Source organism: Euphorbia lathyris, chromosome 1 (assembly GCF_963576675.1).
Source record: "Euphorbia lathyris chromosome 1, ddEupLath1.1, whole genome shotgun sequence".
NCBI lineage: Eukaryota > Viridiplantae > Streptophyta > Magnoliopsida > Malpighiales > Euphorbiaceae > Euphorbia > Euphorbia lathyris.
In genome coordinates this window covers 98,738,885-98,760,316 of record NC_088910.1, presented here as the reverse complement: position 1 = coordinate 98,760,316, position 21,432 = coordinate 98,738,885, and the positions used below count along the sequence as shown (strand labels likewise).

The 21,432-nt window shown below is 34.5% G+C and overlaps 2 protein-coding genes across 2 annotated transcripts; both read right to left on the bottom strand.

The window, feature by feature from the left end:
• Positions 1 to 9,301: 9,301 nt before the first annotated feature.
• LOC136212191 (UDP-glycosyltransferase 83A1-like) lies at positions 9,302 to 12,206 on the bottom strand. Its single transcript, XM_066002758.1, has 2 exons — positions 11,638 to 12,206; positions 9,302 to 10,307 (listed from the first exon to the last, which is right to left on the bottom strand). Exons 1-2 carry the CDS (start codon positions 12,116 to 12,118, stop codon positions 9,427 to 9,429), a joined length of 1,362 nt encoding a protein of 453 aa, XP_065858830.1. The 5' UTR covers positions 12,119 to 12,206; the 3' UTR covers positions 9,302 to 9,426.
• Positions 12,207 to 17,004: 4,798 nt separating this feature from the next.
• Positions 17,005 to 19,500, bottom strand: LOC136218803 (UDP-glycosyltransferase 83A1-like). Its single transcript, XM_066005919.1, has 2 exons — positions 19,020 to 19,500; positions 17,005 to 17,885 (listed from the first exon to the last, which is right to left on the bottom strand). The coding sequence occupies exons 1-2, from the start codon at positions 19,498 to 19,500 to the stop codon at positions 17,005 to 17,007; spliced, it is 1,362 nt and encodes a 453-aa protein (XP_065861991.1).
• Positions 19,501 to 21,432: the final 1,932 nt, after the last annotated feature.

The following is a 21,432-nucleotide window of genomic DNA, read 5'->3' as shown; positions in this document are numbered from 1 at the left end:
CCTCATCATAATATATATTTAGAGCTCTACCGGACACTAATCAATATTATAAATTATCAATATTTCATTTTTAGTGACAAATTCATGTGTCAGAATTTATAATAATTAAAAGACAACACTGAATTTGTCATATAAAATATATTTTTTCATAACAGTTACTATTGTCATAAAATATATTTTATAGAGACGATCCATTTTGTCACCAAAATAGTTTTTAATGACATATTGTAACGTCACTGTATATATTAATTAAATGACAATAACTAACTTGTTATTGTATTATAATCATTCATGATGATCTTTATCGTCAGTAAACATGTACCTTTAATGACAATATGTTTGTCATTAATTAATACTCTTTAGTGACATATTAAATGTTAATGTGACAAAAGTATAATGTCATTCAAATTCTACAGTTTCCATTTTATATAGCTTTTTATCACTGTAAATACCATTTTTATGACGAAAAATGAATTGCGTCATTTAAATATTTTCATTCATGACGACATTATATCTTAAGTGACAATAATTAAGTAAATCTCAATGTCACTAAAATTCTATAATTTCAATCATTTATCGAAATTCGTCACCTTAAATACATATTTAGATGACGAAATATGAAAGATGTCACGAAAATATTCACTATTATGACAAAAATACGGTTTGAAGTGACAAAATATTCACAACATTAGTGCCAAAATAAGTGTCACTAAAACAAAATCATACAATGACGCATGTTTTGATCGTCATATAAAAGTAAATCTGTTATGACACAATGAAAATTTGTCATATATACAAAATATCACGCTCCTACCATGACGATCGACGTGACAACAAATATTTATCACCAATTGTCTATTGTGACGAAAAAACATGTTTTCATGACAAATATTGTGCGTCATAAAATGTCATATTTCTTGTAGTGATACCCAATGGTTCACTGGTCAATTCAAACTATCACAATCTCTTATATTATATATCAACAGCACAGGATACCATTCCACGTCAGGTATCCCCGCACCACTCCGGTGCGTAGCAAAAGCAGCACAGAATATCTCTGGTATCTCGAGATACTCCGACACTAGCCTCAAAGACAAGTGCCTAGCAAATCATATATCCACTCAACCATATATACCATCCATTAACCATTGAATATATCTTCGTCATGACAAGCTATTAATTATCCTCTTTTTCTTTCTTTACCAAACACATCTTACATTCGTTTTTCTCAATAATAATTATTTCATAGCATTTAATACCACACTATTATTATATGTTGTTGGTCCCGTGTGATTAGTTCCAAAGGGGGGGGGGGGGGGGGTTAGGAATTAATATAACTTTTTCGCTAAATAATCTTGCTGACTTAATTATTTTGATGAGTTGATTAACTCAGCTTTGGTCAGCTTGGCCGAACTTAGCGTAAGACAGCTTTAGTCAGATGTTGACTAATACTGTTTTACTTGAGAGTTGGGAATTGACACTTGTGTGGTCAGTTTCCAACTCAGCACTCCAATTTACTCAGTGTCAGCTTCTAACAGTTTATATGCTGAGTAAATATAACAATCAACACAAACACATATATATATATATTTGTGAGAGTTAGAAATTACTCAGTATCACTTATCCTGGTTCGGCCTCTCTGCCTACGTCCAGTCCCCAGAGTCCTCTGGGCTTTTAGAATCCAATACTGAGCTCTTTAAGGGTAGAGCACAAACCGATTATAGGTAGTTGAATATGCAAGAGTACCTTCCTCTATTTGTCTACTCAACTCCTACTAAGTGCTACAACCCAGCACCTAGATTTCTCTACTACTAAGTACTAAATACCAAGTACTCAGTACGCACGCTCTCAATATTACAATTGATCACACACTTGTTCCTTTTAAAACAAGGAACACTTTAGATGATTACAAACAATCAATCTAGCATTTACATAGAGAATGGAAGATTTGGTGTAAGCTTTCTCTTTTGTTTTGAGTGCTTTGAATTTGTATCTTTCTCACTTGTAATTTTCTGTAAATCGGCAATCTTCCAAATGATATCATTGTCCCTTTTATAGTTGAAATGTGAGGAACAAATCATTTGAATTTGATTTGTCCGTTGAGTCTAAAACGACTCTTTTGGGGGGACAAACTTCTGGTCAGCATCAGATGTGCAGACCAATCATGTCTTCTGATTTCTTCAGACGTCAAATTTGTCTTTTTTCCTGCAGACTTTGTTTTCTTGCGGCAGTTGTCTTTTAGCAATAAACAGTTGACCCATGCATCTTGGAATTTGGCTTTTGCGTAATTCAAAGATACGATTATTGGTTCAGACAGTTGTCGAATTTGTCTTTTAGCTAACGGATCATTCATGCTATCTTGTTGATCACTCAGCTTTACTCTGATAGAAACTGTCATTGTTTGCTTGCCAAAGTTCATGATGAGTCTTCTTTCACTCAGCTTCCTAGGTCAGCTTCGTTCTACAAGACTTTGTTCTGAAGCAGAGTTCTCTTCTTTGAAGCTGAGTTCCAATCTTCACTCAGCTTTATCTTCGTACGTTTCTCTAGAAGATTATTTTCCTTCTATGATGCTGAGTTGTGTTTTACTTCAGCTTGTGCAGTATCATGCTGTCTTTTATCCTGTCTTTCTTTTTGATATATATATATATATATATATATTTAAACTCAATCATTGAACAAACTGATTAGTACAATTAAATCAAAGCACTTAACTTTAGTTGTCTCTTAATCATGGATTAAACTTAAATGATTTTGTCAAATCAAAATCTTGTGGAAATGTGTTTCAACATATGTCTCTAGCCACATTCATTATATATACCACACTATTATTATATGTCTCTAGCCACATTCATTAAGCAAGTCACAACAGCTATCATCAATAATATCATCGACAACAAAAAGGCACAGACGTCATCAACCGTTTCATATTCACGAACTTAACACATCAATCAACAACCAAATATGATAATTATAAGTTTAGCAATCAGATACAATGGACCTATAAACAAATATTATTATGCATATAATTAACCACTTACCTCTATTCCGAAAGACATCACTGTATTAGCAAGTGATGATGATCTATCTTCCATTGATACATCATTTTCTATCTAAAACAATAAAAAGAATTTTTTTTCCAGAATATCAATATGGTGGTTTGCGGCATCCGTCCCAAAAGAAATAAGTTCCATATATATAGGTAGGGATAAGAAGTTTACCCTAATTAAAATTGATTTAAAACAAACGATTATTGTTTTGTTTTAAAAAATGATAATGATAAAGATATAATACATTTATTCAACACATTAATTAATGTAAATACACTTACCTTGTCGTTAGGAAGATCTTTATCTATAAATCAATTTTAATATTTTTTTTAATATAACAGCATTAGCAAGATTTTAATACTAATTTACTATCCTTAAAAAATACGAAATTACTACAATTATTTAATATAGAGATTTTTTTTCAAATATAAATTATAATATAAAAATTTGATTTTATTAAATTTAATAAACCTTAATAATTAATTATTTTAGAAACCTAATTTACATGTATGATAATAATAATTTTTTTTTCGGGCGTTACATCAAGTGTCACTATAAATAGGCATCTCATTTGCTTCAATCGATGCAGTTCTTTAACAAGTCGAAACCCTGACCAAATTCTCTCTTGAAGTTCTGTGCAAAAGCAAAGCAAAGCAATCTTACACCAACTCTCATTTTTGTGTAAACGATTAGATTAGATCTTACAAAGTGTTCTTTGTTATAGAACAAAAACCTTATCAATTATCAAATTGTTAGGAGACTCTGAGTTGCTCGGTATTTAGCACTAAAGGGTAGATAGTCTTGAGTATATGATATAGAGGACGGTACTCTATAATACTCGTTGACTATTGTAAGGGGTTCGTGCTCCACCCAAAAGAGATCAGTAGTGGATTAAAGCTCAGAAGGATGTTGGTCCCGTGTGATTAGTTCCAAGGGGGGTTATGAACTAATATAACTTTTTTTATTTATTACGCTGACTTAATTGAATTCTTTGAGTTTCATAACTCAGCTTTGGTCAGCGCGGCCGAGTGAGGCGTAAGACGGCTTTAGTCAGGTACTGACTAGAACTGAGTAAATATAGCAAGCAACACATACATATATATATTGAGAGAGAGAGTTAGAGATTACTCACCACGACTTATCCTGGTTCGGCCTCTCCGCCTACGTCCAGTCCCCAGAATCCCTCCGGGTTTTTTAAATCCAATACTGAGCTCTTTAAAGGTAGAGCACAAACCGTTTACAAGGCAGTTGAATATGCAATAGTACCTTCCTCTATTCGTCTACTCAACTCCTACTAAGTGCTATAACCGAACACCTAGATTTCTTTACCACTGAGTAGCTAAAACCGAGTACTCAGCACAACTCTCTCAATTCTACAATTGATACAAAATTGTTCCTTTTCAGACAAAGAACACTTTAGATGATTACAAAAATCACTCTAGCATTTACACAGATAAGGAAGTTTGGTGTAAGATCTTTTTCTTGTTTTGGTGTGCTTTGTATGTATGCTTTTTGTTCTCTTGTATTTCAGCAATCTGCAAAGGATCCAAGAAGTATACCTGTCCTTTATATAGTTGTATTATGAAGACTTGTTCATTTGAATTCTGGATTTGTCCGTTGAATCCAAACGGCTTCTTTTTGCGACAAGGCTCTGGTCAGCTTCAGATTGTAGGCCAATCCTGTCGTCTGAATTCCACAGGCGTTAGGTTTGTCTTCTTCTCGCAGGTTTCGTCTTCTTGTGCCAGTTTGTCTTTTAGCAAAAGAACAGTTGACCCATGCATCTCGAAATTGGCTTTTGTGTAATTCCAAGGTTTCTATTATTGGTGCAGACAGTTGTCGGATCTTGTCTTTTAGCAAACGGATCATTCGCGCTGTCCTGAAGATCACTCAGCTTGACTTTGATAGCCGTTGTCTTCGATTGTTGCTAATTCAGATACTGAGTTCTCTTTTACTCAGCTTCCATGGTCAGTTTCGTTTTGCAAGACATAGTTCTCAAGAAGACTCCTCTACTTTTGATACCGAGTTGCGTTCCACTCAGCTTTGTGGATTGGCTTGATCTTCAAGCTTTTGTTCTGAAGATGACTCTTCTTCTATCACGCTGAGTTACACTCCACTCAGCTTGTCCTGTTTTCTCATGCTGTCTTTGTCCTGTCTTACTTTTTATTTCTATTTCCATTTATATTTATACTCAACATTGAACAAACATATTAGTACAATTAAATCAAAGCACTTAAATTTAATTGTCCTTTAATCATGGATTAACTTAAATAATTTTGTCAAATCAAAATCATGTGGAAAGGTGTTTCAACAAAGGATTCCGGGGACTGGATGTAGGCAGGAGGCCGAACTAGGATAAAGCTGTTGAGTAACATTTCCTATCCCTTATCTCCTTTATCTGCTTGATTTTTATTCTGTCTAATAAACGCTTAACTGAACGAATACTGAGTTGTGTGATTTGATGCTGAGTTCAGGAATAGACTCCTAAGTGCTATTTCCTGACTCAACGTTAGAAACAACTTTAGTTGTTGATCAACTAAAGCTGCCTCTGACTATACCCAATATCATTGTGCTAAAGAATCAAGTTGAAGACTTTAATCTATAGCTGAAATAAGTCAGCCTAAAAGAGCAAAATTTTAAATAGTTCCTTTAACCCCTCCCCCCCTTAGGCACTTATTCTCATATCACAAAGGACCAACACATATCATTTTCGGGTTTTTTTTATCAACACCTCATATTTCTACTAAACTTCAACTCACAGATCTTCTTATTACCAAACCCTTATCCGCGGCGGTTCTTCATTGTTTTCTTCCCAAGCTGGGTCTTGTTTCATCGCAACCTCCAGTTTGAGGAGGGGGTATTAATGTATATACATATCATGGGTAGAATAGTAATTGGACACTGTAATTATTAGTATAAATACATTGTAATGTTACTATGATTAATAAGAGCGTTTATTATTATATTTTTACTTTTGTGTCTCATTCCTCAATTGCACTTAAAATTTATAAGAAAAAAATTATAAGAAAAAACATAGGGAATGTGAACTCCATTACATCCGGCGCCATTCAAAAGGAGAAGAATCTACTTTTTTCGGTCGCTCCCAACTCCCTTTTATTTCCTTTTGAACCCACAAATTTTTTAAGAAACACAAGCTTTTAGGAGTGTGTTATTTTTTTTTGGTGTTATTTGTGCCTAGATGGTATAAAAAAAATAACAAAAGTGGTTGCTAACACTAAACATACTCTTATATGTCATATATGTCTTGTTTTGAATAATGGAATTACATGTATTCCGCACCGATTTTATTCCCTGATTGTATTTCTACAAATATGTTTTGAAATTCAGTTTTGTAATAAATTCAAATCAGTTGAATTCAAAAATATTTCCTTTCTTTCTCTAACAATATCATTCCTGCAAAATGCTCTTATGATTAGTTAACTGATTATGTTAAATTTTCGCAATAACTCCCACTATATCTTTCTTTTATTTTGCTAATCAGATTTTATTCTTTCACCATTGAGTTATCTAATTGTATTTTTGTTTAATTTTGGGAAAATTACAAACAAAATTTACATGTGTTGTTGTTAGAAATTGATACTGGATCGTATATTGATAAAAACAAGTTTAATATGTGAAAAGAAAATTATAAACTAACTCAAAATACAATATGTACGTAGTTCGACTAATTATGCCTACATCCATGCGACATGAGAAATATTTTACTGAAGCAACCAAGAACAATTACAAGTTATATAACACTACTATCATAAATACATGTGGAGCCATGGAATAGCCTCATCCATAAGAGCAACCGTCAGAGCCAAGCCACATAGCCCAATTAAAAGGGATATTAAAGGTCTCATGCATATCCTGGCATATATCCCATGCCAGGATTATCGGAATTATAGGTGCCCTTAATAGAGCCGTTATTAACCTAGGAGTTTAGGGCACACAACTTAAATCTCCTATAAAAAGACCGACCGACATCCCATTAAGAGACTGTCATATGGCCCTCTGCTCACATTTAGGACACACATCATAGATCTCACATAAATACAATGTATATAGTACTGAAAATATATTCTATACATTCCATTTGGTCACCTAAGTTTACATACTCCTCAGTATTATTCGCTTCACTAGCTTAGGAATTAGAGCAGGGTCACTGGTTCCTAGCCCCAATTTGAGCACTTTTCTATGTTATCTAAGGCAATCCGTGGATCCAATAAGCTCCATTCAGTATTCCTCACATCATTTGGTGCAATGGGCGTGGATCGAATATATTTATGCCATGACTCAGATGAACTGCTTCGTAACCCATCCAACGTTTGACATTCATTCATCTTCAACTCCGCCAACTCGTGGAATCGAGGTCTGGTGGATTCCAGTAACAACCTCATAAAGCCAATATGGATCACCCTAGCATTAGACCATCAGATAAAAGCTTGATTGGGCTCCTTGGACCACGAACAACGGAGGTTCGTGGATGGAATCATGAAAATTATTATCTACATCCTAGGCTCTATTTAAGATTCTATGAATGTTCCCAAGTGCAAGAGCCTGATGACACTCTTTATGGATATGGGCAGAGAAATTTCAGAAGACTGCGATATGGATTCATGAGTTAAACATATGTGAAGCTATGGAAGCTATGGCTTCGAATTGCTGAAGAAAAGATATTTCAAAAAAATCTAACTACTACATGGCCAAATACCTTCTCATGCTTAATGCGACGAGCCAGAGATTTTATCAAATAGGATGAGCATCGCTTGAATCCCTTACTCTAGTGAATGCTTTAAAAGAATCTAGAAACGATGGAGGTAGAGATGGTGGAATGTCACAAGAGCAAGCTGACTGAAACTTTGCACCCTTGAATGCACCCAAAATATAAATCCTCTATTGGGTAGAGAAGAACAAACAATATATTTAATATCCACCGAAGCTGAAGTCTTCTAGACATCGCCATAATGGAACATGATATGGATTCCACAAAAGTGAAGGTTATAACACAGAGGATTGCATGCATATAGCTAAAGAGTTTAGTAAGATGGAAACACGAGGGAGGCTAGACAAATTTCTAAAGAACCCTGAAAAAGCACCAGCGTAATAGGAAAGATGCCAATATGTACCTAGAGGGGTTATTAATACAACTTTGATAAAAAAAAAGACAGTATATATGCAAGTCATACATGTTGTGTACGGTTATAGGAAACCATAATTACAAATTGCTTATAGCTACAACTTTTTAGTTAGATAAATTTCAATATAACTTCCTTATATATTACACTATCCATCAATACTCGATCCATTCCAACTCCTAAAACTTATATGATATATATTAGAGCTGGCTTGAGTAGAAAACGTCATTAATGACTTAAGCTGGCGTCTTGTTTTCGATTCTTACAATATATATGTAAATTTTAAACTTTAGATGAAAGATGAGAACTTTAAAGTTGCATAAATAACATGGAACTTATTACTATAATTTATTTATTTATTCAAAGGGGGCATCCCCCCCCCTTCATCCCTACAAAAAAAAAAAAAATTTAAGTCCAACAGAATGGTTAAAGTGCAAAAATACCCCTAATATTTTAGGTCAGGAGCAATTTTACCCCTAACGTCTAAAATGGTGCAATTTTATCCCTAATGTTGGAAGTTAAAAGCAGTTTTACCCGCAACGTTTATAAATTGGGGTCAATTTGAGAAATAATTCATCAAACTGTCTTCTCGGTCATGTATCTTGTCATCTACACTTCACACATGCGTTATTTTATCAGTAACAAATCACAAACATATGTTAGGATGTGAAAAGAATAAGAAAAAAATATTAAAAATATACTGTCTTTTGTACGAATTAGACAAAAAATTCAAAAAATTCACCGAATTTATAAATACTAATCTCCAATTTTATTATTAAATTACAAAAAAGATTATATCTTTTTCTTAGAACAAATTGATATGCAATTGATGCAAAATAAAGAAAAAAATGACTATATGTTATAATAGTGTCTGAAATTGATCAAATTTATCAACGTTACGGGTAAAATTGCTCTTGGCTACAAACGTTAGGGATAAAATTGCTCCTGACCCAAAACGTTAAGGGTATTTTTGCTCTTGGCTACAAACATTAGTCTAAAACAATTTTATGTAGAGTTTTGCCCCCCCTCCCCCGCTCCCTCAAATCCTGGATCCGCCAGAATTTATATAGATTTTTGGTAAAACTTGAAATTATTGTTAAGGAAGACAAAACCATGTATAAAGAAAATTCAAACAAATCTTTTGTTAAATGGCAGTATTTTCTCAACGGATTACATTATTTTGTTGTGTTGTAATCACATTGATACAATAATAAACACAAAAGAGATCCAACTTAAAATATTCAATCATTCAGCCATTCAACAAACTTACTGAAAATCTTATTGGAATGACCATATTCTCCAACACTAATCATTGCTATCTCTTCAAGTTCTTCAACCCTTTTTCTAATCATTTCATCACTCAAAACCTTCTCCACCTTATCTTTAATTTCTTCTCGCCTAATGATCCCAAAGTCATCACGGCTAAAATTCAAGCCCACCTTCCACACATCACAAATGTAAGTCTCATTAAGAAACTGATCAGCAAAGTATGGCCAACACAAGAATGGAACACCGTTAGCTACACCTTCCATGGTAGAGTTCCAACCACAATGGCTCAAAAAGCATCCTAGAGAAGGGTGGCTCAGGACCTTCTGCTGAGGCGCCCATTCCACAATTTTTCCTCGGTTGGCTACTCTCTCTTCAAATCCTTGAGGATACACATTTTTCTCATTAGTAGTACCAGGCCTTACAACCCACAGGAATGGCTTACCGGTGAGTTCAAGCCCCAGTGCTAGTTCTTGGAATTGAGTCTTGTCAAAAATTGTGAAACTGCCAAATGCAACATATATCACTGAATTTGGTGGTTGTTGATCTAGCCATTTCAAGCAGTTTGTGTCTTCTTGCCAGAAGGATCCTCTTGAATTTCCTTGTCGAGTGTTAGCTAGAAGTGGTCCTATTGGTAGAATCTTTGGGACGAATGTGAATGCTCCTGGCTCAAGATCATATGCTGAGTTGCAAATTATCCAGTCTACTAATTTTACTGCCTTGTTGTTGTATTTAACAAGATCAAATATGATTCTGTTAGTGATCTCATCACCAATACATGCCCATACAAAATGCTCGGAATTCATGGCAGGCATTGCTGGAGCCAATTGAATCTTCTGGTGCTTTAATGGAGTTCCTTATAAACGAATGAAAAAAACAATGTGAGAAATACAATTAATTATTATATGAACTAAATTGTTTTGTCATCATCTGTGACTACTTTAATTAATACTAAATTACAATATAAGATTTCAAAATACTACTTTTAATGTGCTAATTGAGGTTTTACTTAACTGGAGAAGAATCCAAGTTAGTTGCCTCATAATTCAATTCTTAATGTACAGAATTATGGTTCTTTAAGGGGTGAAAACTCCAACTAAGTAGCAACCTAAAAAATGACAATGAGTAGAAATCAACTGAATCTCACATCCAAAATGAAAAATGAGTCACTAAGTTATATTACTAAGGTATATATACGTAGGCATGTTTAATTTAAAGCGGTGAGATCTAGAGTTGCAAATGGAGCCGGATTATCCATCTCCAAAAGGGATTCACCCAAGAGGGACCAGAAATCTTCATTTATTTGATGGAGGAGAAAAATTCCCGAGAAGTGGGGATGGAGTAGAGGCAGAGACCTTTATCCTCATCCCATGGGGATCCCCATCTACCATTTCTCTGTGGAAATTCTCCACACAGGTTTTTAAAATATATATTAGATGTTTATTGTTAATATTTAGATAATTGTTAATTATTTTTATACTTGATAAATTGATATATTAATTACTTAATAATTAGGGTAAAATCTAAAAAAACACAGTGCTTTTATATTTTTTTCAAACTCGTAACTCTAAATTTTTTTTATACATAGAAGGATTGAAGTTTTGGTTTTGCTAAAAACGAGGATTGTGTAGTTTGACACTATGAAAATGACCATTAGGGACCTCCAAATGAAAAATTCCAAGAATTAAAATTATTTAGTATCACATTTACTATGGAACCAAAATTTTTATTTTTCAAAATCATGGCAATTCTCTCTAAATATTATCTCTCCATATGAAAAAACACCTACATCAAAATTAAAAAGTTGAAAAATTAAAGTTAACTCATTTTAATTTTGATGTTCTTGTTTTTAGCAAAGGAAAAATCTCTAGTCATTTCTTTGTCATAAACGAAAACCTCCAGTTTTGATAAAAAAATTTACAAATACCAGTGTTACAAAACCTGGAAGTACCCAGTTTTTTTTTTTTTTTGAATTTACTCTATTAATTATGATTGATATATTCCTTATAACTAATTGTATTGCATGTATAATTTTTGGAAGTTCACTACAGAAAATGCTTTTAAAATATAAGTAAATGTAGAATAGGGATGGAGGACTCAGGGCCACCACCTCCACTCACTTAATAGATCTTAATTCAATAAATATATATGTATAAAATGGAACATAGATGAAGGAGGTATTATACCGTTGTTGTCAATGATTCCATCATCAATTAACTTTTGGACCTCAAATGTGAGGGCAAGCAAGGCAGCTGCTGCAGGCCAGAAAGCAGCGCACCTTATATTCAACTTGTTTGCTACTTCAAAAGCCCATCCATTATTCTCATCTGCAATTACACAGCTAATCTTTTCATCTTCTGATGCATTCATCTTCCCAATAAGCTCCTCCAGCTTTCCCGGAACGAAACTGAAAAGTGATTTTGTTAATTTCCCAAGATTATCTCTATCTTCCATACATTCCAGTCCATCTGGAACTGAAACCAGATTAATATACTCCCCAATAGAATCCTTCTCTATCAAAGAATTTAAGACCCTCTCATGATTATATTCAGTGTTGACAAATGTGATTTTGAAACCATGTTTAACCAAGCATTGAGATAGCTCCATCATAGGAAGAACATGCCCTTGTGCTGGATAAGCTATCACTAGAATATTTCGTCTGCTCATATTTCTATTTCTGGTTTCTATCTAGATATATGTGTTGTTTATTGATTCACATCTTATATATATAGCCGCAGGCCAAGCCAATAAACCGAGAAGAAAACCAAATATATTGGTTTACATCGAATCTTCTGGTGGGAAATATTCCATATCTGATAAAAGTTCATTCTTGTCCAGAAATATCATTTATAAATTAAAAAAAAATAAAATGTAAAAAGTTAAAGAGACAAAAGAAGAAAAACAATCAACATTTTGTAGGCCAGACTTCCATCAAAATAATTAAATAAAAACAAATTGAATTGATGTACATTTCAATGGATGGTCTCAAAGAAAGAAAATATAATATTTGGGTCTTTCAAAAATAAATAAATTTCATATCTGCTCTAAACAATAGTGATGGTGATTTGTTTGTTACTTTGTAATTTATTTGTTACTTTTTTTTTAATGTTGGTACCTTAATTTGTTTATTACTCTTTTTAGTTTGTTACCGTAATAAAATTAGGGTGTTGTTAAACATAGTCTCAATTTTCCACCTTTAGCTATGTGAAAGGACGAAAATACCCTTTGAGGATTTGAGGTGGGAAATGGGGGAAATTTCCTCTCCCGGCACGCGGGTGTGAGGTAATCACGCCTCACCACAAGGTGAGACGTGAGGCTATCACGTCCGCACCTACGGTGAGTCGTGATAGCCTCACGCCTCACCCTGTGGTGAGGCGTGATTACCTCACGCCCGCGTGAACACTTCCCCGAAAAAATTGGTTGTTGATGATTGTGATTAACTCGAATTAACCTTTTAGAAATAAAAATTACAGAATTTTAACTCGGATTACCCTTTAACAAATAAAATATAACAACATAAACATTAAAATAAATTAATAAACATAAAAGAGTACATATAATATCAAAAGTGTTAAAATGTAATAAAAGAGTACATATAATTACGACATTTAGTTCGCCCGACGCCACGCGTCCATAAACTCATCCATCTCCCTCCTAATGAGTGGAGCATCCTCGTTAGATCGGTGGGTAGCCACTCGTTGGGTGATATGCCACAACTAGCTAAGCCACTGCAAAAAAAAAAAAAATTAAAAAATAAGCACATGTAAACTAAAATTAAATAATAATAAACTTACAAATTCGTTGTTGGCGCGAGCATACTGGACCGATCCATCCTGTGGTGCATGAAGGAGATGAGGATGCGAATATCGCATGTACCAGTCCATGTAAGCAGCATCAAATGCAGTGGGATCGTACCTGGGCTACCACCTCCAAGTAGTCCTCCACAGAATCGCTATCAGGTTCTCGGTCATCAAAATCCGTCGCCCCCTGTGATCCACGAATATCGGGCTGATCCACAATCGGACCCCTCCGCACCTGCTCCATCGTAGCTCCTTTCCGACTACGACCAGATATATCAATACCACACAGTCTCGTATGCCGTGGTGTATCCTCCTCGTCGTCCATATCTAGACGACGAGCAGATGACGGGATGTGTTTTCCCCCGATAGTAGGCCGCTCCGTCTACAAAAATTACACTACATTAATTTAAAAATTTAACATATAAATTATAATCAAATTAATAACAAAATTTCACATATAAATTATAATTAAATTATACTAAACATTTAACAATTTAATTTAAATATAATTATAATTTGTTTTTTTAAAAATAAATAAAAACCCATCGGGCGTATGAACATCACGCCCGACCAATGGTTCGGGCGTTTGGCTATCACGTCTGCACCAGTGGTCGGGCGTGATGTTCATACGCCGGAACCACCGGTCGGGCGTGATGTTCGTTCGCCCGACTGCGATTCCGGCGTTTTTTTAAAATCACCCACATATTCGAAAACGAAGCGTAAATAAAAAAACCGTAAATCTTACCATTTTCGCTATCCCTTTACGGCCTCTGTCACGATCCATGTTTTGGTTCAAAAACTAGTCCAGATTTGATCAAAGAGTGTATAGGGTTTTTGAGAGGTTTTGTGTTTTTTCAATTTTTGGGCAAAGGGTAGTTCGGTCTATTCCCGAGGCTAGAGGTAGGAATAAGTGGCTAGGTACAGTAATTCACTAAAATTAATAAACTTTACCTATTGCACTTAGAATTTAGGGTAAATAATTTATTAGTCCCCTAGTTTTTACCTAACACACTGTTTAGTCCCCCTATTTTGAAAAACACATTTTAAGGTCCATATCTTTTGCCAATATTAACCTTGTGGTCATTTTATCTATTTGTTTAGATTTTTAACCGAACATATCTTAGCTTTTAGGACAACCACGGTACAATACAAGTTGACCATGTTACTCTGTTATTTTATATATATCTGTTTATGCCAAAATATAACGATTATAAGTCCAAAAAAACTAGACAAAATGACCAAAGGGTTAATATTGGCAAAAGTTAAGGATTTTATAATGTGTTTTTTTATAATAGGGGGACTAAACAGTGTGTTAGGTAAAAACTAGGGGACTAATAAATTATTTACCCTAGAATTTATAAAGCAAAAACGCAGGAAAGGTAAACTCCTAAGGCGCCAGATGCGGGGCGTTGGCGTCATCAAAAGGAGAATAATCTGATTTTATTCGCTAATTATATTTCTATAAATAGGCTTTGAAATTCAGTTTTGTAATAAATTCAAATCAGTTGAATTCAAAAATACTTCATTTCTTTTAGTTAATATCATTCCTACAATGCAATTAGTTAATTGCTTCTGCTAAATTGTCGCAATAACTCCCACCATATCTTTCTTTTATTTTACTAATCAGATTTTGTTCTTTCACAATTGAGTTATCTAATTATATTTTTGTTTAATTTTGAAAAAATCACAAACAAAATTCATATGTGTTCGAAATTGAGATTGGATGGTATATTGCAGAAATAAAATTATAGATTAACTCAAAATACAATATATCTGTGGTTCGGCTAATTATGCCTACATCCATGGGACATGGGAAATATTTTATTGAAGCAACTACGAACAATTACACGTGATATCACACTACTATCACAAATACATGCGGATCTATAGAATAGCCTAATCCACAAGAGTAACCGTCAGAGCCACATAGCCTAGTCAAATGGGGTCTTAAAGGTCACCCATATCCTGACCTATATCCCATGCTAGGATTAGCAGAATTATAGGTGACATCGATAGAGCCGTTATTAACCTAAACGTTTAAGCTACACAACCTAAATCTCCTATAAAGAGACTGACCCACATCCCATTAAGAGACTGCTACGTGGTCTTCTTCTCATATTTAGGACACACATCCTAGATCTCCTATAAATACAATGTATATAGTACTCAAAATATATTCTATACATTCCACTTGCTCACCTAAGTTTACATACTCCTCAACATTATTCACTTTACCGAATTAGACATCAGAGTAGTGTTATGGGTTCCTGGCCCCTTTTTGACCACTTTTCCGTGTTATCTGAGGCAATCCGTGGATCTAACAAGGTCAACTCAGTATTCGTCACATCATTTGTTGCAGTGGGCGTGGATCGAATATATTTATGCCATGACTCAAATGAAATGCTTCGTAATTCATCCAACCTCTGACATTCATTCTTTTTCAACTCTGCCAACTCGCGGAATCGAGGTCTGGTGGATGCAAGCAACAACCTCATAGAGCCAATATGGATCACCCTAGCATTAGACCAGCAAATAAAAGCTTGTTTGGGCTCTTTGGACCATGAATAACGGAGGTTCATGGATGGAATCACGAAAAATATTATCTATAACCTACTCCAAGAGTCTATGAATGTTCCCAAGTGTAGGAGCCTGATGAAACTCTTTGTGGATGTGGGCAGAAAAATTTCAGAAGCTTGCGATATGAATTCGTGAGTTAAACATAGGCGGAGCTATGGAAGCTATAACTTCCAATCGCAAAAGATCTTTCAAAAAAAGCTAACTACTAAACGGCCCAAGACCTTCCCATGCCTAATGCGTTGGTCCAAAGATTTTATCAAATAGGATGGCCACCACCTGAATCCCTTGCTCAAGGAAAAATTGGGCCAGTGAACGCTCTAAAAGAATCTAGAAATGATGGATGCAGAGATCGTCGAAGGTCACAAGAGCAAGATGACAGAATCTTTGCACCCTTGACTGCACCCAATAAAATAAATCCTCTACTGAGTAGAGAAGAACAAACAACACTTTTAATATCGATCGAAGCTGAAGTCATTTAGACGTCGCCATAATGGAACATGCTGTGAGTTCCATAAAAGCAAAGATCATAACATGGAGGATTGCATGCATGTAGCTAAAAAGCTTAATAAGATGGAAAAACAAGAGAGGCTAGACAAATTTCTGAGGAACCCTGAGAAAGCACCATAACAATAGGAAAGACGCCAATATGCACCTAAAGGGGTCATTAATACGACTTTGATAAAATAAGAGTATATATACAAGTCATACATGTCGTGTAGGGTTATAGGAAACCATAATTACACCTTTTTACTTAGATAAATTTCAATATAACTTCCTTATCTATTACACTATCCATCAATACTCGATCCAATCCAACTCCTACAACTTATATGATATATATTAGAGCTGGCTTAAGTAGAAAATGTCTTTAATTTAATGACATAAGTTTATGTCTTGTTTTCCATTCTTAGAATATATATGTAAATTTAAAACTTTATGATGAGAGATGAGCAACTTTAAAGTTTATTCATTTATACATATACTAGAATTTATATATATATATTTTATGAAACTTGAAATTATAAGGAAGACAAAATATATATATATAAAAAGAAAATTCAAACAAATCTTTTGTTAAATGGTAGCATTTTCTCAACGGATTACATTATTTTGTTGTGTTGCAATCACATTGATACAATAATAGACAAAAGAGATCCAACTTAAATACTCAATCATTCAATCATTCAACCATTCAACAAACTTACTGAAAATCTTATTGGAATGACCATATTCTCCAACACTAATCATGGCTATCTCTTTAAGTTCTTCAACCCTTTTTCTAATCATTTCATCACTCAAAACCTTCTCCACCTTATCTTTAATTTCATCTCGCCTAATGATCCCAAATTCATCACGGTTAAAATTCAAGCCCACCTTCCACGCATCACAAATGTAAGTCTCATTAAGAAACTGATCAGCAAAGTATGGCCAGCACAAGAATGAAACACCATTAGCTACACCTTCCATGGTAGAGTTCCAACCACAATGGCTCAAAAAGCATCCTACAGAAGGGTGGCTCAGGACCTTCTGTTGAGGCGTCCATTCCACAATTTTTCCTCGATCGGCTACTCTCTCTTCAAATCCTTGAGGATACACATTTGTCTCATTAGTAGTACCAGGCCTTACAACCCATAGGAATGGCTTACCAGTGAGTTCAAGCCCCAAAGCTAATTCTTGGAATTGAGTTTTGTCAAAAATTGTGAAGCTGCCAAATGCAACATATATCACTGAATTTGGTTGCTGTTGATCCAGCCATTTCAAGCAATTTGTGTCTTCTTGCCAGAAGCATCCTGCTGAATTTCCTTGTCGAGTGTTAGCTAGAAGAGGTCCTATTGGTAGAATCTTTGGGGCAAATGTGAATGCTCCTGGTTCAAGATCATATGCTGAGTTGCAAATTATCCAGTCTACCAATTTTATTGCCTCGTTGTTCCTTTTCATAACATCAAATATAATTCTGTTAGTGATCTCATCACCAATACATGTCCATACGAAATGCTCAGAGTTCATGGCAGGCATAGCTGGAGCCAATTGAATCTTCTGGTGCTTTAATGGATTTCCTTAAACGAATGAAAAAAACAATGTGAGAAATACAATTAATTATTATATGAACTTAAATGTTTTGTCAATAACTACTATAATTAATGTTAAATTGCAATATAAGAGTTCAAATGCTATTTTTAATGTGCGAATTGTGGTTCACTTAAGTGGAGAAGAATTCGAGCTTGTTGCCTAAATTCAATTCTTAATGTGCACAATTGTGACAACTCTTTCCTATGATGTCCGAGAGAAAAGTAAAAGTTAGGGAAAACCCTAAAAAATCATCATAGATAAAAATGAACCCAATCTCATATTGGATAGAGAACCAATGACCTAACTATAGTATTAAGGTATATATTTTTTTTATAGACATGTTTAATTTAAAGCTGTGAGATCTAGTTTGGAAATGGAGCCACATTATTCATCCCCATTTATTTTCTCCATGAGATGGGGATAGGTGAGAAAATTTCTCAACACAAGGATAGGGAAGAAACGAGAACCTTTATCCTCAAAGAAAATGCTTTAAAATTTGACTAAGGTGGAATGGAAACCCCCTTGATAATTATGGATAGGGATGATGATTTCCTACCTAGATGGGGAAGAGGATGGACAGTGAACGAGCCAGGAATTGACAGTTGGAGGGGCTAATTTTAGTCCGACTATTGAGAGTAATTTTTCAAAGTCCAACCCGTTAGGGCTGGGCAAATTTTTTTAAGCTTCCAGCACACTGAAACTTTGTCGTTTTGGTATGTTGACTAAAAAATGAGCTTGGTGTCGTTTGAACCTATAAGCTCTCATCTTAAAACAAGACTGTTAACCAACTTAACTATTTTAAACTATTGAAATAATATTATATAGGTTAAATATATACCAATATTAGAGGGACTACACGAGATAAAACTAACGATACTTAAGGGTGGAGCCGGTGGCCCGGGGCCTGTGGGCTGGCTCCGCCCCTGAGGATGGATGATGATTTCCTACCTAGACTGAGTCCCACCACCATCAACCCTAAGAAATGAGATTTGAACGAGAACACATAATATCTACATAATTGGAAGCCAGCCATTTAAAAAGTTTCTGATAAACCTGGAACTGATAAATTGAATCAATCTGTGATATATATATAAACAATATAGATGAAGGAGGTATCATACCGTTGTTGTCAACGATTCCATCATCAATTAACTTTTGCACATCAAACAAGAGGGCAAGCAAGGCAGCTGCTGCAGGCCAGAAAGCAGCACACCTGGTATTCAACTTCTTTGCTACTTCAAAAGCCCATCCATTATTCTCATCTGCAATTACACAGCTAATCTTATCATCTTCTGACGCATTCATCTTCCGAATAAGCTCCTCCAGCTTTCCTGGAACGAAACTGAAAAGTGATTTTGTTAATTTCCCAAGATTATTTCTATCTTCCATAGATTCCAATCCATCTGGAACTGAAACCAGATTAATATACTCCCCAATATAATCCTTCTCTATCAAAGAATTTAAGACCCTCTCGTGATTATATTCAGTGTTGACAAATGTGATTTTGAAACCATGTTTAACCAAGCATTGAGATAGCTCCATCATAGGAAGAACATGTCCTTGTGCTGGATAAGCTATCACTAGAATATTTGGTCTGCTCATATTTCTGGTTTCTATCTAACAGGAGTTAGATATATGTGTTGTTTAATGATTCACTTCTTGTTACTTCTTATATAAGCGCAGGCTAAGCGAATTAATCGAGAAGAACCGAATCTTCTAGATGGAAATATTCCATATCTGATAAAAGTTCACTCTTGTCCATAAAAACAAGAGATAAAGATAATAAAATAGTTCTAACGTTTTTAGAAAGTATCAATTTAAGATTCACGTTCAAAAACGTTTATAATATAACATTAATTTAGAATTAACATTTACTCCCTCCATTCTTTTTTATATGTCGTTTAAGGTTTTTCATCAATACCAATGCAATATTAATGAGACTATTAAAATGACTAATGTACCTTTAATGCTTTTCTTCTGGATCTCTACTTTCTATGCAAAATTTATCTCTCTTATTAATTTTTATGACTTAATTAAGATAATTTGCATTAATAACTATATCTCTCTCTTACAATAAATAGGGGCAAATTAGAGAAAGTATTGTAAAAAGTGCATTGGTAATACAAAACGACATATAAAAATGAACAAATTCAAAAGTCTAAAACGTCATATAATAAAAAACGGAGGGAGTACAATATAGCATCAATTTAGTAATTACTAACATAACGTGACACGACATCCGTTAAATCTGTCAACTCAGCGTCACGTGGCATAATGTATCATAATAGGACTAAAGTTTGTAGAAACTATCAATTTAGATCTCACATACAAAATAGCACCAATATAAGCTTAACGTTTACAAAATAATACGAATTTAAGCTTAACGTTTACAAAATATATCCAATTTAATTTAAGCCGTATCAAAAAGATAATTTTATTTTTCTAGCATGGTACAAATTAAGGAACCGATATATGACACTTTGGATTTCGTAAGACTGTATGGTAACATTTTGGATGAGTTATCAGTTGACAATTGATATTTTGTATGTTAATATGGTCATATATCAATATCATTTTAACTAGTGTTAATTTTGTGGATATTTAATTACTTTTAGTTTGCATATATTATACGAGTCCATTGAATTTAGGAGTAATAGAATGATTGATGAAAAGCAAATATAAGACCTTAATTGGCAAGAATAATAATTAATTGTATTATAGTGAATAAGAAAATAAAACTAAATAAAAAAGATAAAATATAAAGTTAATAGGAAAAAAATATAATATGATTAATTGTGACGTTTAGCTTAAATTGAATATATTTTATAAACGTTAAGCTTAAATTCATATTATTTTGTAAACGTTAAGCCTATATTTATACTATTGGGTATTGCTATATACCGCAATATGTTTTTCCAACCACCGCACTATTTTAACAATTATGCCCTCCTCATAATTTAAACTCAAAAACCAAAACTTTTTTTTCCCTCTCTTTCTCTCCCAAGCCTAAAAACTCTAATTGGACGAAAATGGACCCGAGCATTCCCGAAGACCATGATTTCATACACGAGGTAATCCTACAATATAAATTTAAATTAAAATTTCGTTTTTTAATTTTTTTTAATTGGATTGGCCTAAACGGGCGTCCGATGCTGTTCGTTCGCACGGACGAACGGACGAACTGCCCGTTCGGCCGTGCGGACGAGCGGCATGCGCCGCTCGTTCAGCCTATGGAACGAGTGGCATGCGCCGCTCGTTCCACCAGCCGAACGAGCAGAGCGCGCTGCCCGTTCGGCCTGCGAAACGAGCAGCGCATGCCGCTCGTTCCGCCGTCGGGCGAGCGGCGTGACCTGCCCGTTCCCACGTACGGTGGAACGGGAAGGCTGCCCATTTAGGCATAATTTGACCAATTTTTGGTATTTTAACCGGGCAGCCTGTCCGTTTAGCCTATACGAGGCCCGAACAAGCTCGAAATTGTAATTTTTAACCCGACTAAGCCCTAAATTTATATTTTTAAATTTTTACATGTATTGT

Bases quoted from the DNA above. Each gene is read 5' to 3' on its own strand.
- LOC136212191 (XM_066002758.1), bottom strand. From the start codon at position 12,118: ATGAGCAGACGAAATATTCTAGTGATAGCTTATCCAGCACAAGGGCAT. The intron at 10,308-11,637 runs GTATAATACCTC...TTCGTTTATAAG, and splicing joins TGGAATCATTGACAACAACG to GAACTCCATTAAAGCACCAG.
- LOC136218803 (XM_066005919.1), bottom strand. From the start codon at position 19,500: ATGAGCAGACCAAATATTCTAGTGATAGCTTATCCAGCACAAGGACAT. The intron at 17,886-19,019 runs GTATGATACCTC...CATTCGTTTAAG, and splicing joins TGGAATCGTTGACAACAACG to GAAATCCATTAAAGCACCAG.